At 38.9% G+C, this 14,330-nt stretch overlaps 2 protein-coding genes and 1 long non-coding RNA gene across 3 annotated transcripts in view; 1 reads left to right on the plus strand and 2 right to left on the minus strand.

The window, feature by feature from the left end:
* The window catches only part of LOC306938919, a 134,045-nt gene that overhangs the window by 20,372 nt on the left and 99,343 nt on the right, over window positions 1–14,330 (plus strand). The gene's annotated exons all lie outside the window — the stretch shown is intronic.
* The window catches only part of LOC306938666 (NACHT, LRR and PYD domains-containing protein 3-like), a gene marked incomplete at its 5' end in the record, with an annotated part of 98,349 nt that overhangs the window by 18,428 nt on the left and 65,591 nt on the right, over window positions 1–14,330 (minus strand). The window contains 2 exons of the mRNA XM_079522933.1: window positions 1,176–1,316; window positions 2,902–3,058. Coding sequence (XP_079379059.1) covers window positions 1,176–1,316; window positions 2,902–3,058 — 298 coding nt within the window. The remainder of the gene's footprint in view (window positions 1–1,175; window positions 1,317–2,901; window positions 3,059–14,330) is intronic.
* LOC306938900 (protein NLRC3-like) lies at window positions 4,228–6,697 on the minus strand. The gene is made up of 2 exons (XM_079523264.1): window positions 6,515–6,697; window positions 4,228–6,255 (listed from the first exon to the last, which is right to left on the minus strand). Exon 2 carries the CDS (start codon window positions 6,182–6,184, stop codon window positions 4,388–4,390), a length of 1,797 nt encoding a protein of 598 aa, XP_079379390.1. The 5' UTR covers window positions 6,185–6,255; window positions 6,515–6,697; the 3' UTR covers window positions 4,228–4,387.

The following is a 14,330-nucleotide window of genomic DNA, read 5'->3' on the forward strand; positions in this document are numbered from 1 at the left end:
CCTACAATATTATAACATTTCATAACCTACAATATTATAACATTTCATAACCTACAATAATAACATTTCATAACCTACAATATTATTACATTTCATAACCTAAAGAATGTTATGTGTTGTTTTTGGCAGCACATTTTGATTTTAGTTTTAGTCATAGTCTCTTGAATAGCTTTCATTTAATTTTAGTCACCTGGAATGTTTTAGTGTTTAGTCTAGTTTTAGTCGGCTAAATGTCATAAGATTTTAGTCGACTAAATCTACAGTTGATTTAGTCGACTAAAATGTATTGTGGCGGGCCTTGATGCCGTCATAATGACAGATTTTTGCTGAAAATAGCCGATCTACAGCGCGACGCGCTGTGAGCTTGTAGATCGGCTATTTTCAGCATGCAATCAAGTGTAAAATGACTTATACTGGATATCTTGTCCACTAGTCCCGTCCTAACATTTTAGTCTAGTTTGTATTTGTTGACAAAATTGTCAGTATATTTAGTCTTAGTTTTAGTCATCATAGCTTAGTTTTCATTTAGTTTCCATTTAGTTTTCCTCAGTGGAAAAAGGTAGTCGACGAACATTTTTTGTCATAGTTTTAGTCGACAAAAACAACACTGGTTATAACATTTCATAACCTACAATATTATAACATTTCATAACCTACAATATGGAACAAGAGACAGAACCAGGACATGCTAGTGATGCTCTGACCAGCTGGACAGTTATAAGAATGATGAAAGAATTATCCAATTTTCTTTTCTTTTTTGTTAACCCAAGAAAAGGAAATGAGCAACTCCAAACGTTGCATCAAACATATGCACAGCAGATATAAGAAGTGTCTAATATTATTAATAATGTTCTGGGTCGCACATAGACGATCTACAAGCTCACAAGCGTTGCGTCCTCGGCGCGTTGTGAGCTTGTACATCAGCTGTTTATGGTGTGTAATCCAGTTGTATGACCAAGTAGCTCAGAAGCCTATACATTTGCCTTAAAGGGTTATTACCCTTTCAAACATATTTGGGTAATTTTAACATCTACTCAGGCCCATAAGCTTGGGTTACCATGATATCAAGCTTATTAATATTCTCACCACAGCAATCATATTATATTCACATAATACAGTGCATAATAAACAGAAGTGATTCAAATGAATGTGGTAAATGTATCTTACTTTAGAACTTCCAGTCTACAGTGTGGGCTCTTCAGTGAAGCACAGAGTCCTGAGTCCTGCAGGTCGTTTTCACTGAGGTCCAATTCTCTCAAATGGGAAGGATTAGAGCTGAGAGCTGAAGACACAACTTCAACGTCTGTCTTACTGAGCTGACAGCCAACAAGTCTGTAAATGCAGATTAAATAAGAGATCAAAACAAATGATACCTCATTCACTGTCATGGAATTTAACTAAAACATCTCCTATCTAGTTATCCAGACATACGTATAGACACCACTTGACAGCACAGAATGACTGTACAGAGGAAGATAGACATTTTGATATCAAAGATTTCAACCAGCAGTTGAAGGAGTGAAATGAAGACTGAACAACAACATTGCATATTTACTGCCTAAACTGTGTAAAAGCTTTACAAACAAGCTGCTGGAGACCAGCATTCAGTCTCTATTTCTGTTCCCTGTCTCCTCAAGCTGGGCCACAGCTGTAGGCTTTACTGTTAGTTTGAATTTACCCCAATATTATAATATTGCATAACCTACAATATTATACCATTTCATAACCTACAATATTATAACATTTCATAACCTACAATATTATAACATTTCATAACCTACAATAATAACATTTCATAACCTACAATATTATTACATTTCATAACCTAAAGAATGTTATGTGTTGTTTTTGGCAGCACATTTTGATTTTAGTTTTAGTCATAGTCTCTTGAATAGCTTTCATTTAATTTTAGTCACCTGGAATGTTTTAGTGTTTAGTCTAGTTTTAGTCGGCTAAATGTCATAAGATTTTAGTCGACTAAATCTACAGTTGATTTAGTCGACTAAAATGTATTGTGGCGGGCCTTGATGCCGTCATAATGACAGATTTTTGCTGAAAATAGCCGATCTACAGCGCGACGCGCTGTGAGCTTGTAGATCGGCTATTTTCAGCATGCAATCAAGTGTAAAATGACTTATACTGGATATCTTGTCCACTAGTCCCCTCCTAACATTTTAGTCTAGTTTGTATTTGTTGACAAAATTGTCAGTATATTTAGTCTTAGTTTTAGTCATCATAGCTTAGTTTTCATTTAGTTTCCATTTAGTTTTCCTCAGTGGAAAAAGGTAGTCGACGAACATTTTTTGTCATAGTTTTAGTCGACAAAAACAACACTGGTTATAACATTTCATAACCTACAATATTATAACATTTCATAACCTACAATATGGAACAAGAGACAGAACCAGGACATGCTAGTGATGCTCTGACCAGCTGGACAGTTATAAGAATGATGAAAGAATTATCCAATTTTCTTTTCTTTTTTGTTAACCCAAGAAAAGGAAATGAGCAACTCCAAACGTTGCATCAAACATATGCACAGCAGATATAAGAAGTGTCTAATATTATTAATAATGTTCTGGGTCGCACATAGACGATCTACAAGCTCACAAGCGTTGCGTCCTCGGCGCGTTGTGAGCTTGTACATCAGCTGTTTATGGTGTGTAATCCAGTTGTATGACCAAGTAGCTCAGAAGCCTATACATTTGCCTTAAAGGGTTATTACACTTTCAAACATATTTGGGTCATTTTAACATCTACTCAGGCCCATAAGCTTGGGTTACCATGATATCAAGCTTATACATATTCTCACCTCAGCAATCATATTATATTCACATAATACAGTGCATAATAAACAGAAGTGATTCAAATGAATGTGGTAAATGTATCTTACTTTAGAACTTCCAGTCTACAGTGTGGGCTCTTCAGTGAAGCACAGAGTCCTGAGTCCTGCAGGTCGTTTTCACTGAGATCCAATTCTCTCAAATGGGAAGGATTAGAGCTGAGAGCTGAAGACACAACTTCAACGTCTGTCTTACTGAGCTGACAGCCAACAAGTCTGTAAATGCAGATTAAATAAGAGATCAAAACAAATGATACCTCATTCACTGTCATGGAATTTAACTAAAACATCTCCTATCTAGTTATCCAGACATACGTATAGACACCACTTGACAGCACAGAATGACTGTACAGAGGAAGATAGACATTTTGATATCAAAGATTTCAACCAGCAGTTGAAGGAGTGAAATGAAGACTGAACAACAACATTGCATATTTACTGCCTAAACGGTGTAAAAGCTTTACAAACAAGCTGCTGGAGACCAGCATTCAGTCTCTATTTCTGTTCCCTGTCTCCTCAAGCTGGGCCACAGCTGTAGGCTTTACTGTTAGTTTGAATTTACCCCAATATTATAATATTGCATAACCTACAATATTATAACATTTCATAACCTACAATATTATTACATTTCATAACCTAAAGAATGTTATGTGTTGTTTTTGGCAGCACATTTTGATTTTAGTTTTAGTCATAGTCTCTTGAATAGCTTTCATTTAATTTTAGTCACCTGGAATGTTTTAGTGTTTAGTCTAGTTTTAGTCGGCTAAATGTTATAAGATTTTAGTCGACTAAATCTACAGTTGATTTAGTCGACTAAAATGTATTGTGGCGGGCCTTGATGCCATCATAATGACAGATTTTTGCTGAAAATAGCCGATCTACAAGCTCACAGCGCGTATCCTGCACCTACTGTACCAATGAATTATCATTCTGTGTTGATCTGTTGCGTACTCCGGTAAAGCTAGAAAATAGCCGATCTACAAGCTCAGAAGAGTTGGGTCCTTGACACGGTGTGAGCTTGTAGATGTTGTATGACAAAGTAGCTTATACATTTGCGTTAAAGGGATATTACACTTTGAAACATGTTTGGGGTAATTTTAACGTCTACCCTACAGATCATATCACACACATGGTCCCTGGAGGATGGACCCTACAGATATTATCACACACATGGTCTAGCTCAACAATTTTATTTTCTTCAAAATGTTATTTTATTTTGAGCTATTATTATTTTATATGTCGCATCACAAAGCTGTGGCTGTTGTTTACATTACATCACATGAGCGATGGAAAGCGATGCATCCTTTCTGTATAGATGATAAGTGACGCCTTTGAACTTGTACTAATGAGTGCTTTCACCACAGTGAAGCAGGTTTAACGTTGGGTATTACGGTTGTCTTTTATGGTGTTAAAAGGGCCGTGGAACAATGCAGATGATTTTAGACTCTCAGTTTAGTTTTTGCCCTGCATTATTGACGACTGGCCTTCATTTGGACACAATACCACTAGTCACTATTTGAGAAATTGACTCTAGGATGTTTCTATTCACTTGACTACTAACCGAGCCTTTCTGCAGTTCCTCACAGCTGGGATCAGTCTCCTTCGCCCCTCCACTGATGTGTTGTATTTGTCCAGGTCCAACTCTTCCAGAACCTCCTCTGACATCTGCAGCATGACGGCCAGAGCTGAACACTGGGTCTCAGACAGTTTCTCTGTTCTGTTCTCTGACTTCAGGTACTGTTGGATCTCCTGATGTAATGAGTGGTCGTTCATCTCCATCAAACAGTGGAAGATGTTGATACATCTGTCAGGGGAGGCATCATCAGTTAACATCCCCTTCAGGTTCTGGATGACTTTCTGGATCTCTCTCTCTTTCTGGCCCAGTAGGCCTACTAACAGACTCCATGGACTGTCCTTTGTCTGACCCAGCAGGCCTCCTAACAGACTCTGGTTGGACTTCAGTGAGAGGCCATGAAGGAACCGAACAAGTAGGTCCAGATGGCCATTTTTACTCTTCACAGATTTTTCCATAGCGGCTTTCAGGAAGTCGGAGAGGGAGCTGTCACTGTTGTATTTCTTATCTTCCAGGAATGTCTTCAGTACCTCCATGTTCTTCTGTGTGAAACAGTGGAACAGGAAGACTGCAGCCAGAAACTCCTGGATGCTCAGATGAACAAAGCTGTAGACAGTTTTCTGGAATAGCACACTCTCTCTCTTGAAGATCTGTGTGCACACGCCTGAGTACAGCGCGGCGTCTTTCACATCAAGACCACACTCTTCCAGGTCTTCTTGGTAGAACATGATGCTACTTTTCTTCAGGTGTTGAAATGCCAGCTTGCCCAGATTCAGAAGAACATCCCTGTCAGTCTTTGTGAGCTGCTGTTGAGTCCCCTTTTCTTTTCTTTTCTTTTTCACATCATGAGTCTCATCATACTTCTGCTTCTTCCTGTTTGTCAGAACCAACAGGAATTGGCAGCACATCTCAGTCAGGGTCTTGGGCAGCTGTCCTATCGTGGTGTGTGTCCTCAACATGTCCAGCAGAACGGTAGCAATGATCCAACAGAAGAGTGGGATGTAACACATGATGTGGAGGCTCCTCGATGTCTTCAAGTGTGAGAGGACTCTGTCGGCCAGCTTCTCTTCACTGAATCTCTTCCTGAAGTACTTATCCTTCTGGGGGTCTGTGAACCCTCGCACTTCTGTCACCATGTCAACACATGCAGGAGGGATCTGATTGGCTGCTGCTGGTCTGGTGGTTATCCAGAGGAGGGCTGAGGGGAGCAGATTCCTCTTGATGAGGTTTGTCAACAGATAATCCACCGATGATGTCACTGTGACATCAGAGATGATTTCATTGTTGTCGAAGTGCAATGGAAACCTGCTTTCATCGAGGCCATCAAAGATGAAGCAAACTTTCCAGGCAGCGAGCTGCTCTGCTGTGACCTTCTTTAATGTTGGGTGGAAATCATGGATCAGTTTGAGAAGGCTGTACTGCTTATCTCTGACCAAGTTCAGCTCCCGGAATGAAAAGAGAACCAGGAGATCTATATCTTGATTCTCCAAACCTCTTGCCCAGTCCAGAGCAAACTTGCGCACAGAGAATGTTTTTCCAATGCCAGCGATGCCTTCGGTCAGAACACTTGTGCTGGGTGTCTCTCTGCCAGGGAGGAGGATCTTAAAGATTTTACAGCAGTTGATTGGTTCGTCATGGAAGGTCTTCATGTTGGAAACTGTCTCAAGCTGTATCACCTCATGTTGGCGATTAACCCCTTCACTCTCTCCCGCTGAGATGTAGAGCTCTGAGTAGGTGCTGGTGACGGAGGTTCCAGACTCTTCCGTCATGTCGTCTTTCACTTCATCAAGACTGTCCAAACTGACCTTATAATCGTTCAAATCATCCTGCAGACTGACATCTGAAATGAGAAGAAAATGTTTTAAACATTGAGGTTAATTTATAGCTTTACATGTTTACAGCACACATTACTAATTAATTACCCCCAGAAAATATGCTTTTTGATAAGCAACATTGCCAAAGGTAAGGTAAGATCAGCTGTTTTTGTCCAGGATTGATAATTGTTTAGCTTCATTATTTGCACTTAGATATAATTGATACACACCGATAATTTGAACATTTAGTCTGACTATGAATTTTCAATGAGTGCACATTCTTACTTTGTCCAGGTGTGGTTTGACTGGGTGTCTTCAGTCCAGGTGTGGTTTGACTGGGTGTCTTCAGTCCAGGTGTGGTTTGACTGGGTGTCTTCAGTCCAGGTGTGGTTTGACTGGGTGTCTTCAGTCCAGGTGTGGTTTGACTGGGTGTCTTCAGTCCAGGTGTGGTTTGACTGGGTGTCTTCAGTCCAGGTGTCTGATCAGCCTCAGTCACAACGCACCCCTCTCTGTGGACACGAATACATATAATAGTTATTCTAATATGTACATACACTGTGTGTGTGTGTGTGTGTGTGTGTGTGTGTGTGTGTGTGTGTGTGTGTGTGTGTGTGTGTGTGTGAGAGAGAGACCATATAGCTCCTTGTAAAACAATGTGATAAGAATGAAGGATAAGATATCAGCAGTTTACTGTAAACCATGTGACCACAGCAGAGGAAGATGGCAATTTGCTGCTTTCTGCTCTCTAGTTCTAGGCGATGCTTTCTGTACCCGTGATCTGTATCCTGAAGCACTTGTTGTAGAGTTTTCCAAGTTTGTGCATCCACTATTGTTTGTGTTCAAGAATTTCTTGTTAAATGTGAATGCAAATAAAGATGTTAAGATGTGTGTGTGTGTGTGTGTGTGTGTGTGTGTGTGTGTGTGTGTGTGTGTGTGTGTGTGTGTGCTCATATTTATGTATTCATGTCTGATATAAGTATATGTTCACATTGCATTGTGTTGGTACTTGGTATACAATAATAATAATATGTTGTTGTTGTGTATATTGTACATATCAGATTTTGTATTGACCTGTACTTTCTTTGAAATGTCCATTCTACAAACTGATAAGATTTTCAATCAATAATGGTTAGAGGAGTGCCCTTGTTGCCGAAAGGTTGCCGGTTCGATTCCCTGGACGGGCAGGAAAAATATGGGTTGTGAATAGGCATGTAACGCTACACTCAACTCACGATACGATACGTATCACGATATGAGGTTCACGATACCATTTTTTTTTAATGATTTATCTTCCCCCCAAGCTTTTTTCACAATTTTTATTTAACTACATTGCAAAAGTAGCATTACTTTTCATGTAAAATTACTTAATTTCTGTGCAACAACTGTAAACATGCTTTCATGTTTAAACCTAGCTCGAGTTAACATTTCTTCTTTTCTTTGATGGCATCTTAGGATAGATGTAGACCTATTTGACAGTGCAGAAACATAATTGCCTTCCTTGATGTATTATTGAGCATCAATAACGACCATCACCTGTGTCACAGACACATAGAGCTCCCCTATGCAGGCCTCTACTACTGAAAGTGACTGCATGGAGTCTGTCTCATTTCTCTCCAAAATATGATGGAATATGATTACAGCTCACATTTCATATCACACACTAGCCCCCCTAAAAAAAAAGGCTCATTCGAATCCTAATGCGTATCAAAGAACCGCATTCTACTCCGAGCAAAAACGGGGGTTTCGCTTCGCTTCCAATCGCACTTGATTACATTCGGTGCAGGTGTGAATGCAATCCACAGTAAATAAAGGAAATTAAGCAAACAATGTGGCGGGTGAGGAGCTGAACACAGTTGGAGACGGAGAAGGCATATTTTACGCAAAGATGTCCCGTTACCGTGGATAGACGTGGTCGAATGAGGAGACTGAAGCCCTGATCGAAATGAGGATGAGTACATTAATCAATTGCTTAAGGAAACACATAAAAACACTGCAGTGTAGCCTACAGAATATTCTGTCTGTCTGTCTGTCTGTCTGTGCGTGCCGTAAACATGGAGTGCTGTCACTGTGTGTGTGGGGACTGGGTAGTAGGGACTTTCATCTCGATAAACTTGTAAACATTTTGCGCTGCTGTCTGTTATATCAGTGCGCTCAGCGCTGTGCCTCCATGCCCAAAAGAACAGTGCGTGGCTGCGTGCGTAGAGAGAGAGAGAGAGAGGGGGGGGGGGGGGGGGTGATAATTGTATCACCATGGATTTCACTGTGTAGGCTAGTTTATGAATGGAACACATTGATAAAGGTCCCCCCTGCTGCGTTTCCAATTGCTGCGGATGACAGTGTGAAGGAAAACCGCAGCAAATTAAATATGCAAGAATCCCAATTTCTCCGAAGTATTAGGTGAGAATGTGACCTAAGAATGTGGTTGTACTGGTCAGCTCCCAGGTTTTAATGTGTGTGTCTCTATGTGCAGGGCGTTGCTGAAAATGAGCACTTGTGCTCAGATACTATCCTGGGTAAATAAAGGATAAAGAAAACAGTGTATTACATAGACAGGACATCATGCACACAAGCAGTCAGTCTGTATAGTGCAGCTTCACCTCTGAACTCCACATTGTCTGGAGTCTGACTTCCTGTCTGAAAAGACCTTTATGGTTCAGATAAATGTGGTTCTATCTGATTGGTTTAACACCAGTTCAGATAAATGTGGTTCTATCTGATTGGTTTAACACCAGTTCAGATAAATGTGGTTCTATCTGATTGGTTTAACACCAGTTCAGATAAATGTGGTTCTATCTGATTGGTTTAACACCAGTTCAGATAAATGTGGTTCTATCTGATTGGTTTAACACCAGTTCAGATAAATGTGGTTCTATCTGATTGGTTTAACACCAGTTCAGATAAATGTGGTTCTATCGTATCTGATTGGTTTAACCCATTCTGGGCGGGAATCCCTTTTGGTGTTTAAAGCATTATGTTATACTTTAGCTATTGAAAAATAGCGGTGCCGCACTACGAGCTCATAGGTCTGCTATTTTAGAAAAATCGTGAAAATGTGGCGCAAATTTGGAATATATAGTTCATCGAGGCCTTTCGAGAACATTTAAGGGTGTGTTATTTAAATGACGGTCTGTTTCAGCTGCGACATTTATCAAAGATCCGAGCAAATGAACGCTAGGATCAGCTGTATAGGATCACTTGATAAATCTCACATGGACAATGGTGTACGCCACGGTTAAGAAAAAAAATGAAGGCAGGATATACACTCCACTGACAAATGGAGTTAGTGAGTTGTGTCATAGTCAGTGTTGGGAAAGTTATTTTTTTTATACTAGTTCAGTTCACAGTTCAAAAATTAAAAAATGAACTAGTTCCGTTCATAGTTCATCATTCAAAATTTGGAACTAAAGTTCATCGTTCCAAAAAAGGAACTATTATAGTTATTTTTCGTTCTTTTTTTCTTTTATTATTGCCACAGCCCATAGCCATATAAAACCACAGACTTTATTCCAAATGAAGTCCAAATCTTAAAAAACAACTTTGGGATTAATAAAGTGACAACTTTTACAATATCTCCATTACCATTATCCAAATTAATTCCTTATCTTTTTCTTTTTTTTAACATTTTACAAAAAATGCTCTTTTGCAATGTGAAATGCCACCGAATTCTTAATTATTTTCCTTGTCTTTATGGGCACACTTGTGAAAGCTGCATGCTTTTATTGTGAAGGCAAAAGTTTCTGAATGTTCTCAGAGCCTGCATATCTCTGCATGCTGAAAATAGCTGATCTACAAGCTCACAACACGTTGTGAGCTTGTAGATCAGCTACTTTCGGAACACAGAACACAAGTACGACGAAGAATAAATCAGGCATCACTGCGCTTCACTCACTGTGGGAGAGAGATGTCTTTTGTTGTCCGTTTGTGGCGATATTATGGACACCAGGACACGTACCTCCTCGACGCAAAATTAACCAACTAAGCTATAGGAAGCTATTTTTCGTGGCACATTATGTTTAATTAAACATGAGTGGGCGATGCGCGCTCCAGCGACGGCTGAGAAAGATTAGTTAATTTGTGTCGGATAAGGACTTATTGGTTGGTTTTCCGCAAGATATTAAGGCATGTTTAGGGTGTTTTTTATCGCGGGGATTTTGCCTGGAAGGCTCTATGGAAACACTCACTCTTGAACGAAGTTGAACGTGAGAAAGTGACGTTCACACACGCCAGAAATGCGTGTGTGAACGTATTCACACTGACGCGTTCACAATGACGTTCATCAAGCAGAAATACAGTACGTTCAGTTCACGTTCACCCGAAATATGAACGAGTTTGTGAACGATCGTTCTTTGAACGCGGGTACAACACTGGTCATAGACCAATTATTTGTTTACAAACATAAGTAGTGTGTATATTGTATAGTGTTATAGGTCCTCATTCACAACGGCGTTTACGCTCATAAAGTGACGTTACGTGAGCGGAGCGTGAGCGGACAGGCATTTACGTGGATTCCCACATTAGGTGGGAATTCATGAACTTGAACGTGAACTTGACGGTGACGTGGGTTGGTCGGAAATTCCGCTGAAAGCTGCGCCACCTCTCATGGTCGTGTACGGCTTGCGTAGATTTATTAAGAAGGCTTTAGTCTTCATGCTGAATCAATTAAAAGTCCCCAAATCTCAGATAAAATATGTAGGCATGTGTCCCCAACATTGGTCGCACATAAAAGTAGTTAAATAGGGAGAAGTAGCATATTCTTTTGTTCTCTATATCTTTTGTTCTATTGTGTGTAATTATTAGACATAATGGACATAATTTCTATAGATTTCTATACATGCTTTGTGTGCTGTTGTCTATAGTATGTACAAAATAAATCTATTCAGACTCATGTATAAACAAGACTCTTTAGAAATCTTTAGAGAACAGGGTCTTTCTTTTGTGTGTATTTGTGTGGTTTTGTTCACTGTTTGTGCATGTGTTTATGGTGTACACTTTCTGTTAATGTGTGACCCTCTCCTGCAGAGAGTGGGATGCTAGAACCGTCTCATGCCTTTTTGTCTCTATTGACAAAAGACACTCATTAGGACATAATTGAATTGTAATGTCTGTCTGGCTGAGTGAGTGAGTGTGCGTGCGTGCATTAATTGCATGGACTGTTCCCCATGGATTCAGTCTGTCTGCCCGTGTGTGAGAGATGTAAAAAGGCCAATCTATAGAAAAAGGGCCTTCCTTTTGTATTATTATCCTGTGTATTATGCAGTTTGTGTACACTTTCTGTCTCTGTGGACAAAAGCTACTCATTGGACTTGTGACGACTCAAAGCCCATTGAATGGTAATGCCTGTCTGGTTGAGTGAGTGAGTGTGCGTGCGTGCGTGCGTGCATTAATTGCATGGACTGTTCCCCATGGAATGGAGTCTGCCCGTGTGTGAGAGCTGTAAAGGACCCATAAGCCTTTGGAAGTAGGGTCTTTTCTTTTGTGTTATTAGCAATAATAGCCAAGTACAGGTTTTTGTGTTCACTTTCTGTTACACTTTAACAGTCTCGTGCCTTTTTGTCTCTATTGACAAAAAAGCCACTGACTTGTGACGACTCAAAGCCATTTAATTGTAATGGATAGGTCTGGCTGAGTGTGCGTGCTTGCGTGCGTGCATTAATTGTAAGGACAGTTCCCCACTTTAGGGGCTCAGTCTGTCTGCCTGTGTCTCACTCGTAAAAACTTTGGGTACAGTGAGTGTGTGTGTGTGTGTGTGTGTGTGTGTGTGTGTGTGTGTGTGTGTGTGTGTGTGTGTGTGTGTGTGTGTGTGTGTGTGTGTGTGTGTGTGAGAGATGTAAAGGCCAATCTATAGAAAAAGGGGGCTTTCATTGTAATTCATGAACAAAAGCCTTTTGTTATGGATTGGTGACTGCTTAGAACTAATGGACCCTAAATGTGTTAGATCTCTCTCTCTCTCTCTCTGTGAGCATGTGTTGCGTGCATGCATGTTTTAGGGTGGTTGGTTTATCCAATAACTTTAGAAATATAATATATATAATATAATATTATATATTTAATCCATGGTTAGGCAACAGTGTTAAAACGATGTTCACCCCATAACTCTGAGACATCCTGTGACATAACAGCTGTAAATAAAGTACTAAAAGTAAAACATTTTCGTAAAATACATGCCGGTATAGGGCATGCATGTTTAAAAGTATAATTGACATGATTATGGGCATGTCTTTTAGACCACTAGATTTAGTTAAACAGAACTGTCAAACATTCATGTTTTGACAGACTGCAAATAATTACAGTAACTGATGGTCTGCTAACATTTACACATTTTAACCAAATACATGCGTACATGCGTACATACATTTACCCATTTTAACCAAATACATGCGTACGTACATACATACATACATACACGTGTATGCTATTATTATTGTCTTTTTTGCTTGATTTTATATGACTGGACATGACTATATTCTATACCAAGCACCAACATGATGTTTGTTACATTTATTCAGTACATAAGTCTAACCATTAATCACTGATACCATTTTTTCTTATGTTTTTAAAGTTACTAAAGTATGTAGAAGTATGAAGAAAATGTGTTAGACACACTTTTAAAAATTATACGAAAGTATCAGATCTACAATATCCCAATGCATCACTATTCACTGCCATTGTTTTATAGAATGCGATGGCAAATTATAATACACACCATACAATTGCAACACCTACAGTAGGTCATTCTGCATTATGCTGTATTCTACTGCAATAAGCTGAGCAGAGACCGTTTTTGTTTTCTCTAGTTCTCTATTTTCTCAGCGACTTGCAAGAGTCACCGAGTCAAGTTTTTAAAACTGTAGTGTTTATGATAAGTTTATGATATAAATATGCTCACGTAAACAAGTTGAATCAGCATACAACTTGAATCATTATACAACTTGTAGTAGTTATCTTGTATGCTCTAATTAGCATCTTATGATGTATAACATCAGTTATGTTTTATCTAACACATTTTGTAAGCCTATGCATACATGCAAATCTACAGTATCATACATATTTTATTCTTACATGTCCCCCGTAGTCCATACTCATACTCCATACACCATACAAACTTAGCTGTAACATTATACCATGTCTTAATATCTGACAATGTTCATTTCAAATTAAATTAATTTGAAAAATCTATATCCATTATGACAAACCATTAGTATATATATATATATTTAGGCTATTGTATGATCTGTCAGTGGTCAGGGATGGATTAACCCAAGAATTATATGTGAACGGTGTGCAACAGGTCCTACAGTAATTAGGCAACTACTGCTAGAAAAGCCATATGCTAGAAATGTTCTCACAATGATTGGTATAGCCTAATATTTGTAGTAATTAGTGTTATGATTAGGCCTAATGATCCAATCCTTGTAGGTAGATCGGTAGCGAGACAAGTTTTATGCCTCCTGGTAAAAGCTATACTCCCATTGTAAAGAAACTGTGATACGCACACATGCTATGGTAGAATATCAGCATGTGAATGCTCTTGCATAAGATGGTTAATTACTAAACTAGTGTTTTTCTACGACATTACAGTAGACCTAACTAATTTCACTTGTAGAAATTCATGAAGAATAAGCCTATAGCCTTTTACTAAAGAACAGGCAATATTTTTGAAATAAGGCCTCATTATGTCCATGGCAATGCATATGACTCAACAAGTTACATTTAGACACTTTATGCTCAACATTATGATATTGGGTCATAGGCACAGTAGGCATGGTGAATATTACCGGTTGTCTGTATCGTTGAACAGATGTATTATACCTGCAAGTATAGCATGACTATCAGTTATTCAATGCAACCTATTTTTTTCCTCTAACTATAGTGTTTTTTAGATGGATGCTAGTCCACATCCATGAACCTCTGCAACAAATTAACTCACAATACCAACTACAAAAAACCATTAAAAACATCTATACCATACACCCTACATTACGAGAATGCAAAACATGAAACAAAAACATGCAAATACAGAACAGAATGTTCTGGTACAGCCATTGTAATATCAAAAGAAATTGATACAGATCCTATACATATCCTAGAAAAAACAAAACTA

Source organism: Electrona antarctica, assembly GCF_951216825.1.
Source record: "Electrona antarctica genome assembly, chromosome: 15".
Lineage (NCBI taxonomy): Eukaryota > Metazoa > Chordata > Actinopteri > Myctophiformes > Myctophidae > Electrona > Electrona antarctica.

Excerpts from the sequence above, each read along its gene's own strand:
- LOC306938900 (XM_079523264.1), bottom strand. The coding sequence starts at position 6,184 with ATGACGGAAGAGTCTGGAACCTCCGTCACCAGCACCTACTCAGAGCTC.